Source organism: Eublepharis macularius, chromosome 3 (assembly GCF_028583425.1).
Source record: "Eublepharis macularius isolate TG4126 chromosome 3, MPM_Emac_v1.0, whole genome shotgun sequence".
In the NCBI taxonomy this organism is placed as follows: Eukaryota; Metazoa; Chordata; class Lepidosauria; order Squamata; family Eublepharidae; genus Eublepharis; species Eublepharis macularius.
The window spans coordinates 128,489,928-128,508,198 of record NC_072792.1 but is presented as its reverse complement, the minus strand read 5'-3'; the positions used below and the strand labels follow the sequence as shown (position 1 = coordinate 128,508,198).

The following is an 18,271-nucleotide window of genomic DNA, read 5'->3' as shown; positions in this document are numbered from 1 at the left end:
GAATATTTTTATAATTCTCAACAATAAGGAAACAAAACTGTATGATAGTTATGTGTGCGGGACTCTTTGGTGGGAAAGGGGAGGTAGAGAACATAATTCATGCCAATTCTCACCTGCAGTTAATACATAGATTTGTTACCTTCCTCTGGTGAAGGGTTGCGTAAGTGAAAGATCATACACTTGTTCTCCCATTGTGGATACACATGCACTGCTATGGGGACAGAGTACACTTGCATAGAAGACCACACATCCAGGAAGTAAGTCCCTTGCGCATCCCTAAGTAAGATGTCTTGTGTAGAGAGACTCTCCGTTTGGGCAAAAAGCAGATTCCTTTAAAAATTCACTTTGGTGAATGAGTGGTTGTTGCTTCACCTCCTTTTTATCTGCTCCACCAAGAATATATTCATGAGGTTAAATGACAAGGGTTAGTCAAATATTTGTAAATACTAGTAGGTTGGTCAATCAAATGGCCAGGGAAAATAACCACACATTCTGCTTGGCTCTTCTCCACAGAGTTAGAGCTTTTCTTTTAAAAAAATATATGCAGGATTAATGGGTAGAAGGCTGTTCTCAGTTTTGTTGACAACCTTAGTTCCTGAAATGCAAATGGACTACTTTCCTGTAGCCTCCTTTGGTCAAAAGGTTTTTTGCATTGTAACACTTGTGACTGTTGAAGTTGTTGCAGCATGACTATTGATCTTTCACAGCATTCCCCAGAACAAATGTATTCTCTACATCTTCACCTACCCCAGATTTTATCCCATCCAGTGTGGAGATACACCAAAAGTAAAACTAATTCTTAAGATGTGTCTGTTACTCACTGTGACACCATTAACTCATGAGCAAAAATACTTTTAGTAGCATTTCCTTTCCTTTGGTTATGACACATTCTGGTCTTGGGCTGTGATCCCATCTGTCCCACATCCCACGAAGATTTACCCCTGGGTCAAAGCAAGGGAAGGAATGAGGCATGACAGCCAATCTCTGATGAGTGTGGCGGAAAGCTCTGTTATATCTTGACAACACTCTACAGTGAAGTGTAGTACAGTCCAGTACAGGGGTTAGAATGTTGAATTCGGCCTGTCAGAGTAAGACTGATGGCACCTGGGTTCAAATTCCCAATTCATTCTTAAGCTGCTTTCACACACGTTGGATAATGTTTCACACAGGATAATCCACTTACAAATGATCACTAAAGTGCGTTATACAGTGAGTGCGAAAGCAGCCACGCTGACCTTGGGCTAGCCATTCTCCCTCAGCGTAACCAACTTAGAGGGCTGTTGTAAGAATGCAATGGAGGAGGGGAACTGTATATGCCACCCTGAGGTCCTTGAAGAGAGAGGCTAGGATTGCTAGCCTCTAGGTGGGGCCTAGAGATCTCCTAGACTTACAGGGGTCTCTTCCTCTGGAGCAAATGGATGCTTTGGAGGGTGGGCTCTATGGCATTATACCTCATTGAGATCCCTCCCGTCCCCAAATTCTGCCCTCTCCAGGCTTTGCCCTCAAAACTCCAGGAATTTTCTGACCCCAAGGTGGCAACCCTAATGGATGGGTTGGATAAAAATCTACTGCTATAGCTTTTAACTGGTTTCCCAATTACTGTTTACCATCATTTTATGCACCTTGTATATTAACATTCAAATATGGCCCAACAGCATCTATATTTTGATTCTTTTGTGGGGTGTGGGTAACCTTTTTTTGAACTTTTCATATATAGTTATTCCCCAAGAATAGCTTCCTGCCACTGTGCAAACCAAATTGTTTTCCTTACCCTGAGCTGATCCTCCTTCATACTTTCAGAAGCAAAGTGGAGAGAAGCCACAGGAGAGGCTGGTCAAGATGACGTTAAGGAACAAAGCCCAGAAGACTGCTTTCAGATGCAGCTACTTGAACAGAAAAAGAATCCTTCAAAGAGTTGAACTCTCTCTGCCCCTCTCTCAGGAAGAGGTCTCACGGGAAAACGAGAAAACAGCTTTCATTTTAACGAGTCATGGTATTTATGGTCCTTTTATGAGTTTTGTTTGAAAATATGAAAGTAGATGGACTGAAACCTTTTTCCAAAGAGAGCTAAGGGAGGTGAGAGCAGGTGAAGGGCAGATGAGGTTGAATTATCTTTGCCCATGTTAAAAAAGAAGGAAATGTCCTGTTGTCTTAAAACAAATTTCTAATTTGAAGCATGATGGGTTGCCCTCTCTGTGTGTATAGCAGATCAAACTGGAGAAGAACAGGAAAACAGAAGGGTCATCATGTGTATTTGAGGAGAGCAAAGATGATTTGGATTTGAGACAATGGCCTGATCTGTCTCTTGCTGATTTATATGGGATGGTAGCTTTAGGAGCCACTGTGAGGCAAGGCACTAGTAAAAGCTGTGCAAATTTCAGCCAGAGACACTGGGCAGGGCAAGTTTATGAGCAGAATTAGCAGCAAGCGGATCTGACTGAGAAGTATTCCTAAATGGTTGCCCTCATAACCTGATCAGCTCTGGACTTTTGGCTCTTAGAGGCTCTTACAGTTGGTATATTGCAGACAAGCACATTTGTTGATACACCTTTACTAGTATACTTTGGTACAGAGGCTCTATTAGCTGTATTGAACATGCACCAAAATGTAGCCTTCCACATTTAAAAGGGATACCTGCTGTATATATTTATGAGGTTCCATACCAAAGATAAATTGTTCAGGTGTAGTGTTGTCTTATTTAGAGCAAACAAAATTAAAATCCTAAACAAATCCTCCCCATATGCCCAATGACTGATATTTTGCACAGTGACAAGTTGTCATGGGAACAAATATTTAGTATATCCCCCCTGTAGTATTCTCTTTAGATGCAAGACACAGAAAAGACTCCATGCTTTGGGCTTTAGAATGAAAGGAATATTTAAAGTTCAATTGTACTTTCCACATGGGAACAGAGTAGAAACGTTTAAAGAATCGGCAGGAAAGGCTGTTAAATACAGAAGTGATCCTTCAGTAACTTCAGAAGACAGATACACACACACATACAAATGCACGAATATATGTATAGGCAAAAATTTAGGATTCTGATGTTTGTTTTGACTGTTATTGTTCCTTTTTAATGCTTTCTAGACAAAAATAGTGCTCAAAATGTTTCTCGACACCAAGAATTGAATATTGGTACACAATCTTCCTTTCTTTGGATAAGCTATTTTTCCGTTTTTAAATTTTCTTTCTCCCAGGGAGACCATGAAGGATACAATGGTATCCATGGGACTGTGATCTGGTAAGTGGGAAAGATGATGAAAGGTAATGATGGGAAATTAAAATGGATTTTTGACTTTTGGTGCTTTGCTAAAGCTTGGAAGGCTTTCTTCCAGGTAAGAGAGAATGGAAATAGTGTGACTTTGCTCTCAATCATTCCTCTCTCCTTCGCTGGAGTTTTGCTTTAGTTTCTTCTTGTCGACTTCTCCATGCAGCAATAATGGCATCATCATCCATTTCTTCTTCTTCCTCCTTTCGAGTGCTTTGCCTGTGTCTGAAGGAATGCCTTGAGGCAAAGCACTCTTTTCTTTCTTCCACCTTTTCTTCTTTCTCTGCATTCTCTTCAGATTTTGCAAAACTCTGGGTGAACTTTCTCTTGGCTCCAAATTCAGACACATCTAAACCAGACTCTTCCTCACACTCTTCGAAGTCATGTGATCTGATTCGACGATGTGTGGATGGTTCGTGGGATTCTGAAGGTTCTGGAGTTCTTCTGAAAAAATAGGGCTCTGGACTTGCTTCTATGGAACTTGACTCACGGATCTTTGACCGTGTAAACTTGTATGCCTCTCTGTCTTCTTGAACAGAGTCAAATTGTGAAGAAGTCTTCTGCAAGTTATCTCTGCACTGGTAAGTTGAAGAGTGATCTGTTTCTTCTTTTTGGGATCTGCAATATCTATAACTAGAAGTTTCACTATCCACCTCTCTAAATGTGGATGATCTTGTGTATTTCTGTCCACTGTTGTCAGTGCAGTCCTGATAGGAGGACTTTTCTTCAGCCTTCAGACCCGTGAGCCACTTTTTAACATTGTTCTCTACCTCTGATCTTATAGCACCAGCACAGGCAAACTGACCTGAGAGAGCAGAAATGGGGTCACTCCTGTCATGGTCTGCATGCAATGGGTACCTCATACCACCCATTGTGTTTTCTGTATCATTTTCTGACTTGGCATCCTCATCATCACCCCTGATCTTCTTCTTCTTAAATAAAGTGCTACGTTTATTGTCACTGATAAGCTTTTCAGTCTGGTAATCTGACATTTTCCCTCTCATCTCTGTCTGCATCTCCCTTTCCTTCCTGTTAAGTTTCTTTAGGTCAATCTCATCAGCAAAGAGGCTGTACAGTGGTTTACTTGTTTGTGTCACTTTCCTGCTTGAGCTGGACCTTCCTGTCCTTCCACTCACTGAGGTGTTACCAGATAGGATGGACTGGGAGTCAGCATATTGGGTGTCCTGCTGGCGAAGAAGAGAATTGCTCTGCGCACTCAGCAGTGATGTCTTATCATCGTCCACATGTCTACAACGATCTGACATCATACTGGAAGCTGCTACTGATGGTGGGCGGGACAACATCAGGATCTCGTTTTGTTTCTGAGCAATAGTTTCATTAACCACATTGGCGATCCAGTTTTGAATGCTGGCCATTGAGATTGCATTATCTGGGCCTACTGGGAGGATGGGCACACCTGTTGCTACTGCAGGACTTGGCATGACCCCACTACTGCTTCTAGCCTGAGAAAAAGAAGAAGGATTGGTCTGCATGCTGAATGCTGAGGCAGAGTCCTCTGTGCCATTCAGAGAAACTATTGATGGCCCGAAGGCTGACAATGGGATACTTCCACTCATGGCACTTTCTGCTTCCCAGCTGCAAAGAGACTGACTTTCTTCCAGAACTTTCTTGGAGTGTTCAAGTAACTCCATTCGTCTCTGCTTTCTCCTAGCAGAAGCAGAATCTTCAACTTTAGCAATCTCCACAATCTCATCTTTATTCTCATTGCCCACCTTCTTCTGGTGTTTTGTCTTCCAAGCTTGGTAAGCTGTTAGGTTGATATCTGATAAGTTCTTCTCATCTTCCATATCCTCTTTATTTTGCTGGCTGCCATTTTCAGCCTTGGATTGCTCAGAGGCTTCTGAATCTCTCTTGTGAAAGCCAAACTGGATTCTCTTAATCTTCCATCTTTCTAAAGCAGTTAGTTTGTCTTTGTTCTTTTGACAGAAATTATAAAAAGAGCTAGTATCTGATAATATACTCTCCTCATCTATATCTCTTTCCTTTGTTCCTCTTTCAAGGTTCAGATTCTCATCACCATGCTTAGCTCTGGAACAATATCTTTGAGCAGCTTCCTTCTCTATCTCCATCATCCTCTCATTCCACATATCCCAGCTGCTTTCTGTAGACATAGAGTCGGTGCGTCCTCTCCTCATTCTGTTGATGCCACTTGCTTCCAGCTGCTGTTTCAAGATCCTGATGTCGTGGCTACTTACACTTTCAGTATCACTTATGTCACCTACGGGATATGGTTTTCCTTCCATGGCAGAGTCACCATCCTCCTCTTTGGGAAACAAGTAGGTTTCCATTTGGTACTTCTCGTTTTTGCATTGCCACTCCTGGATCATCTGACTCATGTCCTCAGATTCCTCTTGTACTTGGAATGCAAGGTGTGAAGATTTGCTCTCTCCATCCTTGCTTGAAAGTTCCCTTGCAGGCAAGCCTTGCTGCTTCCTCCATTCTTCATAAAGCTGTTCTTCCTCCTCCTCACTGATAAGAGTTGGCTGTTTGGAAGCTAAATTAGAGTTTGCCATTGATGAGGTGCTCATAACACTTCCCAGGAGGCTTGTTGTGTCTTCTTCTTCCACCACGATAGAATGGGCTTTGGCTCCTATGATACTCCCAGAGTCCTCTAGACCAGACAACAGAGAACAACTTCCAGCTCTAACAACAGAAATTTGGCTGCCTGTTTCATCATCATCAGAATCTTCGGCATTCTCCTCCTGTCGTTCCTCCAGTAACTTTTCATTGAGCTCTCGGAGCTGTTTCAGGAAGCCATCATTGGGATAAATGGGCCGTTTCTTACGTATAGTCATCAAGGCTTCCAAGATGGTCATGTGATGGAAGATCATCAGATAAGAGGCTACCAGCACTGCTGAACGACTGACTCCCATTTCACTGCTGACCAAGACTTTTCCTAGGAGTAAAATTACAGAGTCATAATAGAGTAATTCTGAAACTGTTTCTGGACAAGACCAGCATGGCATATGTTCTGTCATCTGCAGTCTTTATTTCAGTGTTTGTGAGAGGAAGGGCGTCCCAGTTTTTAAAAAGTCAAAATCATCCTATACATTACTGCTATAAAAATGTAAAATGTAAATTTTGGTTAAAATCTGTTTGAAACCATACTCTGAATTAGGGGTGAGATGTCCCCCAACTTTTGAAAAATGAAACATCTTTCGTCAATGTGTATTCACTGCTGTTGATAAAGAGGTGAAGCCTGGTGCAAAGCTATTGAAGAATAATATGCTTCAAAATTTTGCAGAAATTTGAAACATTAAAAATTACATTTTTTACATTAAAATGACATTAAAATGTAAAAAAAAATAAACAGTTTGGGATCTCAGATGCTTTCTATGACTATTTATAGTCTGTTTATTAATGTACTAAATTGTAGCTTATAATATAACTATCTTCTCTGAGGATTATAGAAACATTTAAAAATTCTGCTGAAAAGATAGAATCAATATTACTAGTGGGTATAAGAGCCATAATACTACTTCACAAATAATAAATAAATGGGAAAATCCATGAGTGGAATCCATGAGCTCTGTTGCCCCATTTACCTCTATAGGTTAGGAGTGCTTCATCAAGGAACTCTGCAGCTGGTCGGAAATGTTTAGAGATGTCCATATCTGGGAAATCATCCACCTCAATCCCTAAGTACTGGATATCCATTCCATTGTAGAAGTCGGGTCCTGTATATACACCAGTCCCATGAGCTGCATTAAGGACATGTGTAATGCCTAGTCTCTTTAGGCGACTTTTATTCACTGCAACACTCCTTCAAGGAAAGGAAGAAAATTAGATTCTGGTTTCTACACTGAATAAATCTTGTGACTAAAGATCATGCAGTAGAAAGAGTGGATGAGAAGCTCTTGCAGACTATCTGACAATTTGACTAGTGGTTAGAGTCATATAAGAATGCCAAAAACAAAGTAGGTTTGAAAGATGTGTGTCATTTTTGGTGAGACACAAAGTACTGGGAACATGCCTGACTTTTGGAAGTCTGACAGCCTAACCCTAACCCTCCACTTCAAGTTTCAGCAAGACAGGTGAACTATAAATATAAATGAATGAATGAATAATTGCACATACAAAGGCTTATTGTGACAGTTATTCTAATGAAATACATGTTACCCTAAAACAAGGTGTTGGAAGTGTAGAACAAATATAGGCCACAAAAATTCCACCGTGCATTCCACAACACACATCACAAAGTTTCTGGCTAGGATCCTTAAGAATTCCAGCATTCATTCTTTTGTTTAAAGAATATTTATAATTCCTCAGAGTAACAGAAATACATTTGAAAATATGATGGCTACAAATGCTAAAAGACAACCACTATACAGAGCTGCATGATCTTGGTGAGTTAACATTTGGGGAATGTGACAAAGAAATACTGAACTTTTTTAATGAATAAAAATACCCCTTACATTACAAATGTTCTGCGTATAGCAGTATTGATATCAGCTGTTTATTTTAAAAGTTTGATTGAGTTCCCCTTTATTCTGATTTATCCCCTTTATTCTGTTAGTTTACAGTTGGTGAATGCAAGCTGGATTAGAGCCAACATCCTTCCGCCACTGAAAATGGCATTCCTGCACCTTTATATCTGGCAATATGGCAATGCAAAAGCACGTTATGATGTCATTCTCACAACTGGCAGCCAATAAATGGAAAAGGGGTGGACAGTCTCACAATGTGATGATATCACATGTGAGTTGAGGGTTCTCAATTCCTGAGTATGTGATGACCAGTTTGGAGTGTGACTGTGGTGTTCATGAAGAAAAGGACTCGGCCTTCCCGCCAGCAATAGTCCCAGGCGTGCACTATCAGGCCTACTGGGGAAACCCATGTGTACACTTGTGGGTTTTCCCAACAGACCAATGAGCCAGTTTGGTGTAGTGGTTAAAGAGCACGGGACTCTAATCTGGAGAGCGGGGTTTGATTCTCCACTCCTCCACTTGAAGCCAGCTGGGTGATCTTGGGCTAGTCACAGTTCTCTGGAGCTCTCTCAGCCCCACCCACCATACAGGGTGATTATTGTTGTGGGGATAATAATGACATACTTTGTAAACCCCTCTGAGTGGCATTAAGTTGTCCTGAAGGGCGGTATATAAATCAAATGTTGTTGTTGTTGTTATTAAATAGCGCCTCTCCAAGGAGAGGTATAATCTGGATAAAAGGGAATCAGATAACAGCATCCTGAATTAGATTGAGAGACTATTCTGATTGGCTGGATAAAAACGGAGTTCATTCGGTTTTACCTGGTCAATGCTGCATGCTGGCTTTTCCAAGCTCCCCTCCTTTCTTCCCAGGCATATTAGGAGAGGAGGGAGGCAAGCCTGTGTCCCTCAGCCCATGTCCTCATGCCGCTATTCTGCCATGGAGCTTTCCTCAGCACTTATCGAGTCAATTGCAGCTCCTGCTGCAGCCCTACTGCTGCAGCCTGTTTCTCTCCACAAGGGCTATGGATTTCTACCTCCATACCTGAGCTCCAAAACAGCCCTTCAAGCTGCCACCAGCCACCTTTTAAACTTCACGGCTTGTGGAGAGCCCCAACCCCCTTGCTTCACTTTGAGATTCCCTGGTTTGGCATTGGCATTCTTTAGTTTGACACTGGTTCCCTTGCTGTAGTTTGGTTCTGTTGGGCTTTGTTAGTTCAGCTTGCATTGGGTGTCAGACTTCCACTGGGACTGGCTTTTGGCCAGGGGTTGCCTGCTTAAGGTTTCTTTGTCCTGGAAAGCCTTGGAATGCTTTCCCCCACAGGAAACAATGGAGAGTAGGGGGCAACTTGTTCAGGGATCCATATCATTGGACTCTGGGGTCCAATATTCCTGAAACTTGGGAGGATAGTTTTTCCCAATAAGGACTATTGGCCAGATAAATTCGGGATTCTCTAATCTTACTGAACTAGATTAGAGAACATGACTTGCATATCAGGGATACTGAATATTTATTGAATTCCTGATACCTGGATCTAGATTTATCTTTTTTTTTTTTGGTGCACACTCCTAGAAACAGTTTCATCCAAATTAAAAAGGTATTATGTGACTCACAGAAATGCAGACTAGGAATCAGAAAAAGATGCACTGTAGCTTTCACAGAAACTCAGAGAAAGAAGACCTCACAACACATACTTCTTTGAATTGGCATTGCATTGCCCTCTTCCTACACGTTTCATACAGATTGAGGAAGACTGAAATATTGAGAAAATCAGCTTTTATTATTATAGTTAAGGAGAAAAGGACTTCCTACTCACTTTTCTGCTATGAAGATATTTGGCCAGACCTCATCAATGGCATTCCGTGGGGCCTCAAGTCGGTCCTTCACAAGTGCTCTCTGCAAATCCATGACACATGGTGTGTTGAACAAACTTGTGTCATCTATCTTTTCCTTGACCCGATTGTATAGATCTTCCACCAGAAGCTGTTCTGCAGATTCCAGCATCCCTGGGCACACTGAGTCTACTTTCACTTCCTTTGTCTTCAGCTCTGGAATGAACCAACCTCATTTTCAAAATTGCAAGGAATGTGCTGGTGTTGTTTACCTTTGGAGTTTTCCTAAAGACTGTTCAACCCCATCCCCTTGGACTGAGCCTTAGCTTTTCATTCTAATGGGCTGATAAACTCGGGTACCCTGTTCATCATTGGATTGGAGCTGAGTAGACTCTCATTCCAAGGAGGAAGGTATTTCATCTAGATTCCAGGGAAGTCCCTACAACAACACTCAAAGTGCATACTAGTTCCCCACATCAAAACAGAAAACTCTGGCTTCTTGTTTAACAAAATGTGAAAGGAAAATACCTTCAGTACCCTATTAACCTTTAAGGTGGTTTGTTTAGTCCTTAGATTCATCAGAAAAAAGAGGTTTCACAAATGCTTTCCAGATGTTATAGAATTATTGAGTCTGAATCAAGGTGCCTGGGGTAAGGGGAGGGAACACGGACAATTTACTGTGAGCCCCTGAAAAGCAGGACCCTCCCCCCCACTTCAGCTCTCATGCATACCATTGGGCCCTGCCAATGCCCTCCCACATTTCTCACAAGAACTCTTTTGTTTTAAGTGTTCATAAAAAAGAGGAAACCATGCATAAGTGTGAAAGATGAGCCTCAACCCATATCATGACAGAATGGGACCTGATGTACATAGTTATAAGCTAAACAGATTAGATATGCTATCTTTGATGCAGGAACAAGTTGGGAAAGTAGGAACCTTCTTGTATGTGGTCTGTGCAAACAAGAATTCTTGCCTCTGGTTCCCTAACTTTGTATACGCACACATGAGTTCATATAAGAGGTAACAGCAGGACCTCCAATATCGCACTTGCCCAGGTGCCATAAACCCTCTTGGTGGCACTGGTTGGAACGGATCAGAGGTCAGCTAGTCCAATTCTGTGCCCCAAATAGGATCACCTATCCACCAACCTCTCCCCCAATAAGTCCACTATTATCTTCATTACTTTCCTCATTTCCCTCTACCTTCATTGATGATCTGTTTGGCAGCCACAGCAGATGACAGGTGGATGGGCTCCATGAAGATGCTCTCAGTATCTGTGTCTGATATCACTGAGTATCTGTTGATCAATGACAACAGCTTGAAGGAATAGTTTTCCAATAACATTGACACTCATATTTGACACAATAGTCCTTTGCAACTACTTCTGAGCACAGGAGCTTAAAAACAAATTTGTGCTGATGAGCTGGTAGGTAAAGAGGCAGTTTTGCTAAAAGGTCTGTCATTGGGCAAGTTTTTAAAGGAAGATGTAATGTCTTTACAGTTACTCTTTTTCTTATACAAGTGTTCAACCCCTCAAATGTGGTCAATCAACACAACATAAAATTCATTTATACAATGGTAAAGTCCTGTTGTGTATGTTGTTAATTATATCACGAGGAGACACTTTTATGAGAACAACTAGTTATGGAAGGAATTAATGAAAATTTAATCCCAGGGTGACATTTCCCTGGAAAAATGACCTGCCTAAACATTTACTGGCTTCCAGTCTCCTGCTTCCATTTTCTATTCTATCAAATGTGATCAACAATGGCCTACTATTATACAAATTGCAGTGTCACCCAGACATTACTGAGAGGTTAGTTTGAAACATTATTATACAGTTGATATATCGGGTGGGAATAGGTGGGAGGAGAGCTGTGACATAGCATCTTATTGGTAGTACAGATGCCTCTATCAGATATTAGGTGAGGGCTAAGCATGGGGCAGTTCAGAGGCAACTGTTGCATTTTTCCAGGGTTGCCAGCCCCAAATTGACAACCACTCAAAGAACTAAAGAGAAAACTTGAGCAAGGAGTGACCAAGCAAAGGCGAAAACATTCCCCACTGACAAGTTCAAGTGTCCACCATTGTGACAAAGTTAAGGAGCTGAATGTGTGCACTGTCTGTTTACAGAAGAAGACGATGTTTCTTTCTCATCCACTAGAGGGTCCAGATGTCTCTGAATGTTGTAAACACAGCCTGTCTGGCAGCTGCATTAATCAAACCTGGTCTCCATGGCAACTAGTCATGAAGCATTATGTGGACAGCCAGGTTCCCAAGCTGGTGGCAGCTGAGAAGACGGGGACATGAGAGGGCTGTGTTAGCTGGGGGTCAAGTGCACAAAGCATTGTAGAGCTTTGACTTTGGTTAATGCATATTAAAATGGAGGGATGTGCTCAGAGAAGAGCCTGAACAGAATGCTGGTGTTAATGTATCAGACTGCCCTTCTATTTCCTCTGTCAAAGGCAAAGTGTGCTCTGTTGTTTTCCCCCTCCATCTTTTTTAGATAAGGGATGTGCTAGTGCTTGCTTAGCAATCCAGGGATCACCTAGAGTCTGAGCGCACCATACTCCTTCTTGACACTGGAACCATTGCCATTGGTTTCCCGCAAAACTGAATTGCCAACACAAGAATAAAAGATTCTCTTTCTGAATGTATCCTCCAGTTACAGCCTGGAGCGTTAAGGGTGTTCCCTAGTCGACAAAAAGCAGAGAATGTCAGGTTGAACAATGTTTTCTCATCTTAAACTAATAAGATCCTTAACTCAAGGAACTGTAAATTACTATTGTGCCATGTTACAAATAAGTTAGAGTTCACAGTTTTAATAAATCCTTTGCCTTCTTTAGCATGCTAGAACAGAGATATAGACCCCATGTCATTCCACTGATGTGCCATGTAGCATATCACAGGCATGATTTGGAGAATCTTATTGGCTGTGTAGTCATTTGCTGTGAACAAAGCTGCCAAGCAAACTAAGGATGAGAGGAAGGAGATAAAAATTGTGTCTGCTGAATTTCTCTTTGCCATTCAGAGCATTTCCCAAGAAAACTGTGGCCACCATAGTCATGAGGTCTTGGATTTGGAGGCTCTGTTCTGTTGGTGCAGCTGAAGACATAGTGACGTCTAGGAAAAGTGACTCCATCTTTTCCATCAAGGATGGGTGAATTCACAGTATAGAACTACAGGCTAGTATCAAAAGCCCTGAACAGTGGGAAATAGTTAGTTAAAAGATATTTTTGATTTCCTGATCCCTGAATTCATCCTGTGTGTTGCAGAAGGAATATAGCACCTGTTAGAAATTAAGCAAATAAGGCATACTAATTTAGCATAATTAATCTGTTTAATCAGCAAAACAGATTTGTGTATCATGCACATGTTATTGACCAGGTTTCAGGAATACGTTAACTCCCTAAATATATGTCTCTTCTTGTACCGAATACATCAATTTAAAGTTATATTAACTGACAAAAAATACAAAGCTTAAAATCAGGTGCTGCATTTGGCAGTGAAGATGCTCCCATATGGATAGAGTATCTGTAGAGTCTTGATGCAGAAAAAAGATGTGTAGGTTTTTAGGAGGATTATGATTAGAGAATGGGATGATTACAATGAAAAAACATCCAAGGCCAAAAATCTACAAGCCATACAGTATATTTTACGTGTATACAGAACACCCTAAGTATACACTGAACCCATGCACCTTTGCTTGGAAATAAGTTCCATTAAGTTCAATAGGTCTCCCCCCACCCCCCACCCCTGTATGTATGCATAGAATTATAGCTGCTTCTCCAAAATGTGTGAATGGGGAAAATGCTCACAAAACATATGAAATGGCCCATGGACACCTTAACATGGAGCTCAACTTTCCTAAAGAAGGAGTTCTCACATTGCACCTTCTCTAGTTGTTTGCCTTAGTTTTTGCTGAGCTTTGATCAGGCTGTGATTCTTTGGACACATGCAGTCCAGACCATCAGCACTTTCAAAACAGGATTGCTTATGTGCTCTTTCACCCAAGTTCTAGTGAAGCGTCACAATTGACTCTGTGTTCAGAATTCCAGTTTATGGGGAAGACACAAAACTCTAGTTTGTCCAGGTGGCTGTTTTTTGAAGTCACAACAAACTGGAGTTTGATGAAGACTTCTGATAACAGTTACTTGCAATCTGTTCATGAGAGGGGAAAGGAGGAAGTGTGTGAGCATGATCCTGAATGAGTTTGTGCCTATCACAAACAGGTTTGTTGTGACATTAGATTGCAGCCCCTATCAGTGCTTGAGGAGGGAGAGGTTTTCCTGCTCTTCATATTCAGAAAGCGACTGACATTTTGCGTGTTTGGAACTATTTAGGGCTGAGGGGGAGGGAAGAGCTCCATAATACAGACAGGAAACCTAAGCCATTCTGTCTTCAGCCAGCAAAGATCTTGGTCGGAGGAAGGCCAGCTGGAGCCTATGGGCATGATGGTGGTATAGTTCTCTGTCTCAGAGTTGCTAACTGGCAATTGCAAAGGGGTAGCCATGTTGGGCGGTTATTGTAAAATCAAGCAAAATCCAGCGACCTTTGTGAGTCACAGCTATCTCCCTCAGATTGAGCTATGACTCACAAAAGCTCACATTGAAATAAATGTTGTTAGTCTTTCAGGTGCCTCTGGACTTTTGCTATATTTTGTTAACTGGAGCACAGGAAAATGGACCCTCCCCCCATAATATATTTATCTGTTTTATACTGAAATTTAGCATAGGATTATCCACTCTAAACTGACAGCCACTATCCAGGGTCTTCGGCAGCAAAAGGTGTTTTCTAGCTCTTGCTGCCTGAAATTAAAAGATACATCAGAGACTGAAGCTGAGGCCATTTAATGGCAAGCAGGTGCTTTGCCTCCAAGCCATGCCCCCTCCCCAGATCATTGCAAGGAATGCCCTCTATGAAGAAGCCTCAGCTTCTTCAACCTACTGGAACATGAGCCAGTTCGACAGCTTCCTCCAAGCAACTCCTCCTATTTGATGAAGGCTCTGGTTCTGGTACTGTGAGCTGCTTTTCCTTGGGATTAGAGTTTCCAGCTACAGCTGAACAAGAAAGAAGCTAGACTACACTACATCCATGGCAGGTATTCTGACAAGCTCTCCTGATGGAAAAAGGAACCGCTCTCGGGAAGCTCTAGTAGTATGGTTGGAGGGAGAGCACCTTCAGAATCGAGCCCTCAAGCCCCTTATACTGAGTGTGGATGGGGAATCTGGGAGGCGCAATACCATTGAGAGCCCCATATTTAAAGGACTCTGGGAGCATTTTTTTAAAGCAATTTCCATTGGATTAAGGATTCATGCGAATGAGACATATCCAAAGTAAGAAAAATTATCCAAGTGTACCTAAGCTGAAACAAAGACAGATGGTTTGGCTAGCAGTGTTCACTCTCTTGCCAATCATGGGAGTAGGCAAATTTTTAAAAATGGACTAGGGTCACAAAGCCAGCTGCATCCTTACTTCTCTCTCAGGAATGGACTTTGCATTGCTTCAGAAAATAGGAGGTTTCTCTCTCGACCTTCATTTTATAAAGTGAACAGGATTCTAACTTCAATGCTTGTCAAATTTTAGGCAGTTTATTCTTGCATTGTTGTGTGTTGTGCGGTTTTTGCTACATTGTCCTCTAATTGTGTTATCCAGGCTTTCTTTGCCTGTTTGCGCTGATTGTAGCATGCATTGCACTGTTACTATTGTATTGTCTGTTGCATGTATTATACTATTTTGATTGTGTTGCCCTGCGAATTCTGTAGGCTGGTTTGATTCTCAGTGAGAAAGGCAGTCTATAAATGAAACAAATAAATAAGGGTAGGGGGAAAGATGATTTATCTGCCTGTTTGAGGTGAGTAAGAAAGGCAGATCCAGCATCCTATGGCTTTGCTCTATCAAGCATCAAAAAAAATTTGGCTCAGAGTTAAGACAATACCAAGGAGGTAGTTGTGTTAGCCTGCTGTAGCAAAACAAAACTACTCCAGTGGCACTTGAATTTCAGACGCTCCTTAACAACATTTATTCCATCATGTGCTTTTGCAAGTCAATGCTCACTTCTTCAAATATACTGGAAATAAAATAAAATTCATTCGTATTTATCCAGAAAATTACAGAAGGGCAGAGGAAAGGGGAGCTGTTGAACAAAGAGAGACCTTGTGTCAAATCGGGTGAGATTCTCTATGTCAGGCACTCAAATGGCTTGTGTTATATATATATAATGGATGATGAGAGAAATGACAACAGTCTGCTCCATGCTTTGAGGGTGTTGCCCTTTAAAGCCCTATATAACTCTGGTACTCTCTCCCCAGAAAGACTCACCTGTATCCTTCGGTTCCTGCCTTTTTCGAGCAAGTGTGTGTGTTATGAGCCACCAAGTCACCTCCTACCTATGGCGACCCTATGAATGAAAGACCTCCCAAACGTCCTATCATTAACAGACTTGCTCAGATCCTGCAAACTGGAGAACGTGGCTTCTTTTATTGAGTCAAGCCATCTGGCACCGCTGCTGCAGTGATCCCTTTTTCCTGCCCTATGTTTTCATTGTTTTTATGTTTTTGTATGTACATTTTAAGCTTGGTTTTTATGGTTTAAATTGTATTTTTTTGCTTGGTTTTAAAGACATGTTTTTATTATGTATGTTTTTAATCTGTTAGCCTCTTTGGTGGCCCTGATGGGGGCAGAAAGGCAGGGCATAAATTTTGTAAACAAACATATGTATTATGCAATCACCTTGATATGCATTGCAATCTTGAACATGTTTACTTAAGAAGAAGTCCCTCTAGGGTTGATGGAACTTATTGCCAAGTAAGTGCATACAGGATTGCAAGCTAATGCAATTTTAGGGGGAGGGAACTGCCAAGGCAGATGGGAATCTTGAGTGATAAAATGCAAGATCACAGGAGCGGGGAGACCAGAAGGATTCCTTATAGTAGACTAAATTTAAAACAATGAATTAAAGGAAAACCTAACTGCCAGTGCTGAAATAGGAATCTTTCTGTACAAACTTCAGTTCTCCTTCTGTGCATGGATTCCCAGTCTGTACAATGGACTGAATCAAGCACTTACATCTAAACTGAACCAAACTGAGAGAAGGCCTATGCTAACTACTGCAGCTTGGGTGGGCTCTGCTGCATCTGTCCCGCCTCAGCAAGCTTCAATAATACTTTCCCCCCACAACCCCGTATTTGTGGGAAACCACCTCAGTTGAATCAATTGGATGAATAATGTATGAGCTCTCCACCCTGGCTTCTGAAAGATCATTGCAGGCTCTGTTCTTCAGCAGAGTTTGGGTGATGCAAGAAAGGAGAAAGAGGGTGCAATTCCCCCCCTCCCCCCCACCATATAGTCAGAAGGCTCTGGTGGCCGACTTTGTGTAAATACTCACCGGCTGGGAGAGGGACTGCGAAGATAGTGGGCTTGCACGGCTTTCACATCTGGACTTTCTTCATCAGGCACTACCTGCTCACCATCTGAATCCGTAGCCCTTGCCATAGCTGTTCTCAGGACTTCCTGGGAAGGTGATAGGATGAGGGGGATCAGAATGTACAAAAACTCTGGTGAGTCACATAGATGGGCAGACCACACAGAGCAGATCAATCCTGTCAGTTGGTTTTAAGGAGCAGGTGTTGCTTTTCATAATAAACAAACCAAATGATTTCAGAGAACTTTAAACCCCTAGACTCAGTCTGAGGAGGTCTTTGATAAAGGGTGATACTGCTAAGGGAAAAGGGAGCCTGAAGAAGTGCCATTTATGTTTGGCCAAGTCTCTGTTCTAAACATTGAGTGACCCTAGATACAAACAATTAAATTGGCCGATATATTAGTTAGGAATGCTAAAGGCCCAAATCCTTTTGCTTAGACAAAGGTGATCATTAACCATGTTGCTTACATCACTATAGTTATTGTAAGAAATAATAAATAATCACACTAAATTCTCTGAAGGCAGCTTTTAAAAAAAAAGAAAAATAGGAACTTATGCCAAAGAAGACTTCTTAAAAATTAGAGCATGTCATCTCACTGAAATCTCCCCCACAATTCTGCTATGGTTTTCCTGGGAATCTGAGATTCCAAAGAAGGAGCAGTTGGTTCCTCAGGCTTTGTACAGAAAAAGGGCCTGATTCCTAGCTCCCATTATAGAAATCTCTGTTCCATTTCCGACCACAAGGCCTCTCAGATACTCTCCTTCCCTTTCATGCACTCCATTTCCACCCTCTGGCAGCTTGTCTCAAATGTCAAGAATGCAGCTGGGGCTCCATTAGGCAAGAGCTGAGTTGCTACTACACAATGACCCAGCAAGAAAGTACAAGAGCCCAACAGCAACTTACCTTGAGTGCAGGAGGGAAATCTGTCTCTCAGCTGTGGGATTTCACTTGTGCCTAATTGAAGGGCAGAGTAGAAAAGCAGCAAACTGGGCGGGGGACACAGTGAGGATAAGAGCAGTTGCCCTCCTTCCCTTGCTGTGGGATTTAGTCTCAAAGGGGCAGGACAACTGTTGGCTTCAGGTTTTATCAGCCTTCTAAATATAGCCCCCCTGACACTGACTGCTGGGTAGTCAGGGAAGAAATTCAGTGCCTGTATGGACGTTTAGCTCTACCCCTTCAGATTGAGCAACCTCACTCAGTAGGCAAAAAGATTATGTTATTTATATTCTCAAGTTATCAGTTGTGGCCCTTCCAGACTCAGGAACAGATGTGCTACTGCCTAAGACTTCTAGTCCCTG

At 41.9% G+C, this 18,271-nt stretch overlaps 1 protein-coding gene across 1 annotated transcript; it reads right to left on the bottom strand.

The window, feature by feature from the left end:
- Nucleotides 1-2,861: 2,861 nt before the first annotated feature.
- STYXL2 (serine/threonine/tyrosine interacting like 2) lies at nucleotides 2,862-18,013 on the bottom strand. The gene is made up of 6 exons (XM_054973808.1): nucleotides 17,877-18,013; nucleotides 16,937-17,061; nucleotides 10,752-10,846; nucleotides 9,534-9,765; nucleotides 6,835-7,052; nucleotides 2,862-6,185 (listed from the first exon to the last, which is right to left on the bottom strand). The coding sequence occupies exons 2-6, from the start codon at nucleotides 17,041-17,043 to the stop codon at nucleotides 3,373-3,375; spliced, it is 3,465 nt and encodes a 1,154-aa protein (XP_054829783.1). The 5' UTR covers nucleotides 17,044-17,061; nucleotides 17,877-18,013; the 3' UTR covers nucleotides 2,862-3,372.
- Nucleotides 18,014-18,271: the final 258 nt, after the last annotated feature.